At 42.6% G+C, this 9,328-nt stretch overlaps 1 protein-coding gene across 1 annotated transcript; it reads right to left on the bottom strand.

Moving 5' to 3' along the window:
- Positions 1 to 255: 255 nt before the first annotated feature.
- On the bottom strand, positions 256 to 9,328 carry LOC106566987 (uncharacterized). Its single transcript, XM_014135757.3, has 5 exons — positions 9,110 to 9,328; positions 8,773 to 9,020; positions 6,730 to 6,855; positions 1,335 to 1,482; positions 256 to 834 (listed from the first exon to the last, which is right to left on the bottom strand). Exons 1-5 carry the CDS (start codon positions 9,264 to 9,266, stop codon positions 695 to 697), a joined length of 819 nt encoding a protein of 272 aa, XP_013991232.3. The 5' UTR covers positions 9,267 to 9,328; the 3' UTR covers positions 256 to 694.

The following is a 9,328-nucleotide window of genomic DNA, read 5'->3' as shown; positions in this document are numbered from 1 at the left end:
ACAGTCACAATGATAGCTATTATTATTAAAAGATCAATCATATCAAACCATTATCATGGAGGTGATTATCATGTCATAGAATGTGTGACTGCACGGTATTGGCACTAGTTCACGTTACATGTTGTAGTGGAATGAGAAGTTGACTGTCCAGTACAATAAAATAAGATGGTTTGCGGCTCTATATTAAAATACCGTATGTCATCAAGCACAAAAAGGACATAAAAACAAATACAGACAATACAAAAATAGAAAAAGTGCAATTCATCTGTGATTTTATAATGATTCAACTTGACATTATATACACTATTCACACTCTAACCTGAAATCCAACATGTTTGGCTTATTGAAGAGAGTTCAATACATTGCATATTGAGGTTGAGGTTATGTTGAATGATAGCGAAGTGACCAGCCTAACATGCTAATTCCAAAATAATCAAAAAGGATTTAGCTCAATATGCAAAGTACAGACCAGATGTATTAATGAATGTAGACGTCAAAGGACATGCTCATCAATGCATCATACTCTAACAATGTTTTAGCTGAAGCCAAGCGTTGTGCATAAGAAGGGGTCCAGTTCAACCAGAAGGGTTTTCATTATTAAACATGAAACAGCTCCTTTCCTCAGCACCATGTCAATGACTTCCCGGGCCTTCTCTGCCCTCTCAGGAATCACTTTTACTGTCTCCGTTTCATTTCATTTCATTTCATCCAGCAGATCGTCAACAACCGACTTTGACACACGATCCACAAAGTCCTTTCGTACAGAATGCAGTTGCTTCTCTGCAGAATCACTGTGACTGTTCTCAGCCCGATCCCTTCCCACTAACACAGCACCTGAGAGTCGGGAAAACAAAGACATGAACCTCTGTATACAATTATGTATGCTGTGCAACACCAGTGTTTACAAGCACAGTGCAGCAGCAGATAATCCCTTCTATCACTAATCCATCCACATCACTGATGGGTCCACAGTAAGGTGGGAATGGTGGTTGGATGGGTTTAAAGAAAACCTTCTCATATACAAGCCTTGTCCCAAACACAGCTGGATTTCATCTTTCATCTTAGAACTAATTTAGATATCGGGCACCTTTACCATGTTCATTTGAGTTTATGTTTGCAAAAACATTTTTTTAATGGAAAACAAAAAATGAGTGTTCCTTATTGGACAAGTTCAAGTTTCCAAATATGTTTTGTCCTGTTGTGCCCACTAAACATGATGTTAGAGAAATCTTAATGGTAGCCAACCAATGAGAAAAGAGGAACCAGCAGTACTGAGGACATTGTGGCTAAGGTATTTTAAGGTTTTAATTAAAATAATAATTGTATAGTTTTACCTGGCAGAAGGACACGTCCTGCCCACACTTCATGTCCATCAGCCCCTCTTTCCAGAAGTCTCAGCTCTACATGTTCCGTGTCTGGGTTCAGGAACACCTGAAAGGTGGGGTGGTAGTTTGGACCATAGTCCCAGTAAATCTGAATACGCTGAAACACAAAGTGACAGTAGATTAGACTACATTGTAAATTGTACTTGTGCTGTTATCAAACCCTTTCCTTCTATCTCAGACACACCACAACGATGAACAGCTTAAAGCAGCGTGTGGCCGTCCTATCGCTTGGTGTCGCTGCCGTGTTAAAACATGTTCTAGTCAAAGGCACTCAGACATCCGATGCTCTGGTATGTTTCCTATATTAGGAGAGGAGCAACAACCAGTAACAGAGTTGTATAGAACTGTGGTTCCCAAACTTTTTATAGTCCCGTACCCCTTCAAACATTCAACCTCCAGCTGCGTACCCCCTCTAGCACCAGGGTCAGCGCACTCTCAAATGTTGTTTTTTTGCTATCATTGTAAGCCTGCCAAACACACACACTATACGATACCTTTATTAAACGTAAGAATGAGTGTGAATTTGTCACAACCCGGCTTGTGGGAAGTGACAACGAGCTCTTGTAGAACTAGGGCACAAATAATAATATAATGATAATCAATAATTTTGCTCTTTATTTAGCCATCTTACATATAAAACGTTATTTGTTCATTGATAATGGTGAATAACTCACCACAGGTTAATGAGAAGGGTGTGCTTGAAAGGATGCACATAACTCTGCAATGTTGGGTTGTATTGGAGAGTCTCAGTCTCACATCATTTTCCACAAACAGTCTGTGCCTGTATTTAGTTTTCTTGCTAGTGAGGGCCGAGAATCCACTCTCACATAGGTACGTGGTTGCAAAGGGCATCAGTGTCTTAACAGCGCGATTTGCCAAGGCAGGATACTCTGAGCGCAGCCCAATCCAGAAATCTGGCAGTGGCTTCTGATTAAATAACATTTTCACAGAACCGCTTGTTGCAATTTCGATGAGGCTCTCTTGTTCAGATATCGGTAAGTGGACTGGAGGCAGAGCATGAAAGGGACAACGAATCCAGTTGTTTGTGTCATCCGTTTCGGGAAAGTACCTGCGTAATTACGCACCCAACTCACTCAGGTGCTTTGCTATATCACATTTGACATTGTCCGTAAGCTTGAGTTAATTTGCACACAAAAAATCATACAACGATGGAAAGACATGTGTGTTGTCCTTGTTAATGCAGACAGAGAAGAGCTCCAACTTCTTAATCTGTCACGGTTGTCATAAGGATTGGACCATAATGCAGCGGGAATATGTATAATCATCTTCTTTTTATTTGAAGAAGGAGAAACAACTAAATACGTATACAAAAAGAACAAAACGAAACAGACCTGTCAGGTGCAACAAACACTAAACAAGGAAGCAACTACCCACAAAATCCTATAGAAAAAACACCCTTCTTAAATAGGACCTTCAATTAGAAGCAACTAGGAGCAGCTGCTTCCAATTGAAGGTCAACCCAACAAACACCACATAGAAATAGACATACTAGAACTAACATAGAAATAGACTAACAAGAACATAACCCAACAAACCCCGAAACACTCTAACCACACCCCTGCCACGTCCTGACCAAACTACAATAACAAATAACCCCTTATACTGGTCAGGACTTGACATAATCATAGCCTCAATTTTGTCCCGCAAATTGAATATAGTTGCAGAGAGTCCCTGTAATCCTAGATTTAGATCATTCAGGCGAGAAAAAACATCACCCAGATAGGCCAGTCGTGTGAGAAACTCGTCATCATGCAAGCGGTCAGACAAGTGAAAATTATGGTCAGTAAAGAAAACTTTTGGCTCGTCTCCCAATAAAAAAAATGTGTCAATACTTTGCCCCTTGATAACCAGCGCACTTCTGTATGTTGTCAAAGCGTTACATGGTCGCTGCCCATTTCATTGCATAGTGCAGAAAATACACGAGAGTTCAGGGGCCTTGCTTTAAGAAAGTTAACCATTTTCACTGTAGTGTCCAAAATGTCTTTCAAGCTGCCAGGCATTCCTTTGGCAGCAAGAGCCTCTCGGTGGATGCTGCAGTGTACCCAAGTGGCGTTGGGAGGAACTGCTTGCACGCGCCTTACCACTCCACTATGTCTCCCTGTCATGGCTTTTGCGCCATCAGTACAGATACCAACACATCTTGACCACCAAAGTCCATTTGATGTCACAAAGCTGTCCAGTATTTTAAAAATATCCTCTCCTGTTGTCCTGGTTTCAAGTGGTTTGCAGAAGAGGATGTCTTCCTTAATTGACCCCCGGAAACGTAACGGACATATACCAGGAGCTGCACCAGGTCCGCCACGTCTGTTGACTCATCCAGCTGCAACGCATAGAATTCACTGGCTTGTATGCGAAGCAGTAATTGTTTCATAACATCTCCTGCCATGTCACTGATGCGCCGTGAAACAGTGTTGTTTGATGGAGGTATTGTCTGTATAGTTTTTTGGGGCCTTTTCCCCCAGCATTGTCCCAGTCATATCCGCGGCAGCAGGAAGAAGTAAGTCCTCCACAATAGTATGGGGCTTGCCTGTCCTAGCCACTCGGTAGCTCACCATATAAGACGCTTCTCCTCCCAGAGTGCTAAGAACCTTGGCGTGACCCTGGACAACACCCTGTCGTTCTCCACTAACATCAAGGCGGTGATCCGATCCTGTAGGTTCATGCTCTACAACATTCGCAGAGTACGACCCTGCCTCACACAGGAAGCGGCGCAGGTCCTAATCCAGGCACTTGTCATCTCCCGTCTGGATTACTGCAACTCGCTGTTGGCTGGGCTCCCAGCCTGTGCCATTAAACCCCTACAACTCATCCAGAACGCCGCAGCCTGTCTGGTGTTCAACCTTCCCAAGTTCTCTCACGTCACCCCACTCCTCCGCTCTCTCCACTGGCTTCCAGTTGAAGCTCGCATCCGCTACAAGACCATGGTGCTTGCCTACGGAGCTGTGAGGGGAACGGCACCTCCGTACCTTCAGGCTCTGATCAGGCCCTACACCCAAACAAGGGCACTGCCTTCATCCACCTCTGGCCTGCTCACCTCCCTACCTCTGAGGAAGCACAGTTCCCGCTCAGCCCAGTCAAAACTGTTCGCTGCTCTGGTACCCCAATGGTGGAACAAGCTCCCTCACGACGCCAGGACAGCGGAGTCAATCACCACCTTCCGGAGACACCTGAAACCCCACCTCTTTAAGGAATACCTAGGATAGGATAAAGTAATCCTTCTAACCCCCCCCCCCCTTAAAAGATTTAGATGCACTATTGTAAAGTGGTTGTTCCACTGGATATCATAAGGTGAATGCACCAATTTGTAAGTCACTCTGGATAAGAGCGTCTGCTAAATGACTTAAATGTAAAAATGTAAATGCTTCTAGCCCCTTCTTATTAATGGTATCTGTTGCTTTTATACATGTCTTACTACTCGAAAGTCATATTAATTTTCGCAAAAAAACTCCCGTGGCTTATTTTTAAAATTGGCATGTTTTGTTTCTAAATGTCTGAGCAAGAGTGAAGGTTTCATTGAGTTGTGAGATAGTACTTTTGAGGAAAGACCCTACTCCCAATATAAGTGAACCTCAAATCAATGTAGTTCTTATCATATTTGCGCCTCTTCGATGATCAAACGTCCCTGTCTGTTGTTCGGTGCTTTCCCGGGTAAGGGGGCAGTATCTCTTCGGCTGCATCAGATTCACAACTGTCAGTGTCCATGCTAGCTGGGCTAACAACAAATGCAGAATTACTGATGCTAGCATTGGATGTGCTCGTGGAAGCAGAACAACTTGTGTCATCAACAGGTGTAGGTGTAGTAGTGCTTGTAGTAGTAATACTACCAGTAGAGCTGGTATGTGTCTCTATGGATGCGGGCCTTACTTTTTTTTGCCATTTATCAATTTTCGAGCAAACGGAATGAGCAGCAGCTACATATTTACATTTACATTTTAGTCATTTAGCAGACGCTCTTATCCAGAGCAACTTACAGTAGAGAATGCATACATTTCATACATTTTTTCTCTGTACTGGTCCCCCGTGGGAATCAAACCCACAACCCTGGCGTTGCAAACACCATGCTCTACCAACTGAGACACCATTAGTGGAATTCCCGCGAGAGTAACGGTTAATGTGATTGGATGTTAATTATTTGACTAGGTTACCTGTATTTGACATTGTGTTGTTATTTTGCTGAACACTAGATGGTTTAATTTTATTTTTGGCAGTGAAACGAGGTCACTCAGGCGAGAAAAAAACCTCACCCAAATGTATAGCCCCGTTGGAAAATATAAATGGACTGTTTGAAAATGTGACGTTTAAAAAAAAAAATGTGAATCACATTTTTATTTGGCCTACCCCCGACAGCATTGCCAGTTTGGGAGTACCTGGTATAGAACAAGCCGTCTACACAACTTATAGGTTATGTGTCACCTCAGCAAAGTGAGGTAATTATTAGCATGGAATGTACAATGTTTAGTTATCAGTGTAAACAGGGTTGGCTCCAGGCATAAGCCCCAAGCAACTTACTGTTGAGAGTTAAAATAGTAGAATACACAAGGTACAAGTTCGAAATGTGGTTGTGCATCAGCAATTTCTCTTCTGTCAGTCACTGATAGTCACTCCAATTAGCCATGTCAGCTAACAATTTTTAGACTGGTAAATGAGTCTATCCAGCTATCGAAACTTGTAGTAATCATGGCCGAATACCGACAGTTCACGCAGGGCACATGCCCAGGGGCCCTGACCTCTAGGAGGCCCCCATTGATTTTGATAGTCCCTCTCACTTAGATATCATAAACATTGTATAAGTCATGGCAAAATGGGTAGAATTGCAGGAAATTAGCCATAAAACTGAAAAATTATTCTCTCTGACCCTTATAAAAATGAGAAGAATTGCATGAAATAAAATATATCTCCAGCCCATGGCAAAATGTGCAAAATTGCAGGAAATGAATTTAGCGTAAATTTCTCTCCGACGTTACGAGGGGGGCCACCAAAATGTTTTGCCCACTAGAGCCTGGTTCATCTCTAGGTTTTTTCCTAGGTTCCTGCTTGTCTAGGGAGTTTTTCCTAGCCACCGTGTATCTACATTTGGGGTTTGAGGCTGGGTTTCTGTATAGCACTTTGTGACATCGGCTGATGTAAAAAGGGCTTTATAAATAAATTTGATTGATTGATTGATAGATAGGTGGGTGGGCGGGGGGAGCCGGCCATGAGTGTACATCTGGCACAATGTGATGTCATCATCACTATGTGACATCATCAGTATGTGACATCATCACTATGCGACATCATCATCAGTATGTGACATCATCTGTAAACAACATCAGTCAGAGTCTACCTTAGCTTTAGGGTAGATGTCCTGTATCTTCTTCAGATCACAGAAGAGACTGTACTTTCCCCCTCGACTTAGAGTGCAATCCGAACAGACCGGTATGTAAGTGTTCCCTGTTTGTTGTTGCTTCACCTGCCACAGAATAACAGATGATTATCAATGAGGACATGAAGACCTAAAAGGGGGGAATTGAACACTACCTAAATGTTTTGTCTTGAACCATGTTTTAAGAAGAAAAAAAAAGCTTTTTGAAGTTGAACAAAGTTACCCCATTTCCTGTCAAAAGGAAAGCCACAGAGTTGAAGTCGGAAGTTTACATACACCTTAGCCAAATACATTTAAACTCAGTTTTTCACAATTCCTGACATTAATATCTAGTAAAAATTCCTTGTCTTAGGTCAGTTAGGATCACCACTTTATTTTAAGAATGTGAAATGTCAGAATAATAGTAGAGAGAATGATTTATTTCAGCTTTTTATTTCCTTCATCACATTCCCAGTGGGTTTACAGACACTCAATTAGTATTTGGTAGCATTGCCTTTAAATTGTTTAACTTGGGTCAAACGTTTTGGGTAGCCTTCCACAAGCTTTCCACAATAAGTTGGGTGAATTTTGGCCCATTCCTCCTGACAGAGCTGGTGTAACTGAGTCAGGTTTGTAGGCATCCTTGCTCGCACACGCTTTTTCAGTTCTGCCCACAAATTTTCTATAGGATTGAAGTCAGGGCTTTGTGATGGCCACTCCAATACCTTGACTTTGTTGTCCTTAAGCCATTTTGCCACAACATTGGAAGTATGCTTAGGGTCATTGTCCATTTGGAAGACCCATTTGCGACCAAGCTTTAACTTCCTGACTGATGTCTTGAGATGTTGCTTCAATATATCCACATAATTTTCCATCCTCAAGATGTCATCTATTTTGTGAAGTGCTCCAGTCCCTCCGGCAGCAAAGCACCCCCACAACATGATGCTGCCACCCCTATGCTTCACGGTTGGGATGGTGTTCCTCGGCTTGCAAGCATCCCCCTTTCTCCTCCAAACATAACGATGGTCATTATGGCCAAACAGTTCTATTTTTGTTTCATCAGACCAGAGGACATTTCTCCAAAACGTACGATCTTAGTCCCCATGTGCAGTTGCAAACCGTAGTCTGGCTTTTTCAGGGCGGTTTTGGAGCAGTGGCTTCTTCCTTGCTGAGCGGCCTTTCAGGTTATGTTGATATTGGACACATTTTACTGTGTAATAGATACTTTTGTACCTGTTTCCTCCAGCATCTTCACAAGGTCCTTTGCTGTTGTTCTGAGATTAATTCACACTTTTTGCACCAAATTACGTTCATCTCTAGGGGACAGAACGCATGTCCTTCCTGAGCAGTATGACGGCTGCGTGGTCCCATGGGGTTTATACTTGCGTACTATTGTTTGTACAGATGAACGTGGTACCTTCAGGCGTTTGGAAATAGCTCCCAAGGATGAACCAGACTTGTGGATGTCTACAATTTTTTGGCTGATTTCTTTTGAGTTTCCTATGATGTCAAGCAAAGAGGCACTGAGTTTGAAGGTAGGCCTTGAAATACATCCACAGGTACACCTCCAATTGACTCAAATGATGTCAATTAGCCTATCAGAAGTTTCTAAAGCCATGACATCATTTTCTGCAATTTTCCAAGCTATTTAAAGGCACGGTCAACTTAGTGTATGTGAAGTTCTGACCCCCTGGAATTGTGACAGTGAATTATAAGTGAAATAATCTGTCTGTAAACATTTGTTGGAAAAATGACTTGTGTCATGCACAAAGTAGATGTCCTAACCGACTTGCCAAAACTATAGTTTGTTAACAAGAAATCTGTGGAGTGGTTGAAAAACGAGTTTTAATGACTCCAACCTAAGTGTATGTAAACTTCCGACTTCAACTGTATAAAAAAAAAACTAAATAGTATTTTTTATGATTTCATTATTTTTTGCAGACATTTTTAGGTAAGCACCACAGTTCTAAAATATAAAATACATGACAAGACATGTTTTGGTTAGCGCATGGATTTGGACTGTACCTCATTAAGAGGCACATTCGATGGCAGGACGATCACATTCAGAACTGACTGAGGATGGCCGAATGATTGGAGGAAAGGCAGCACCTGTCCCTTGATCGAGAGGAAGGGTTTAAACATTCTGACCAGGCCCCATAAGGAGAGGTCTGTGATGTTCACCACTACGTGTGTGTCAGTCACCCTCAGTGGTGGTAAAACCTCCACACTGTCACCAGTAACATGGGCCACAGACAGGGAATCAAGACCCTCTCCTGCAAAACAAATATATCTTACTCATCCACTGTCATTTGGCTGTTGTATTGGTCATCTTGATGATAGTTCTGAGTGGTGTGTAACTCACCAGAGAGAATCTCACAGTGTGGGAGATGTAGCTGACAGATAGACCCCTGAAGACACTCAATACTGAACAGGGGTCCTGCAGGAGTCTGGCCTGTGGAGTGCAGGAGATTCTCATCCCATTGGACAGTTCTGTACAGCACCTCCCCCTCCCCCTTCATCAGAAACACCAGCCCTGTCAAACTGCACTGGAACAGACCTGCATGGGAGCACTGAAGCCTGG

This window comes from Salmo salar, chromosome 01, assembly GCF_965601325.2.
Source record: "Salmo salar chromosome 01, fSalSal1, whole genome shotgun sequence".
NCBI lineage: Eukaryota > Metazoa > Chordata > Actinopteri > Salmoniformes > Salmonidae > Salmo > Salmo salar.
The sequence above is the reverse complement of the archived record's forward strand: the minus strand, read 5'-3'. Positions and strand labels throughout refer to the sequence as shown.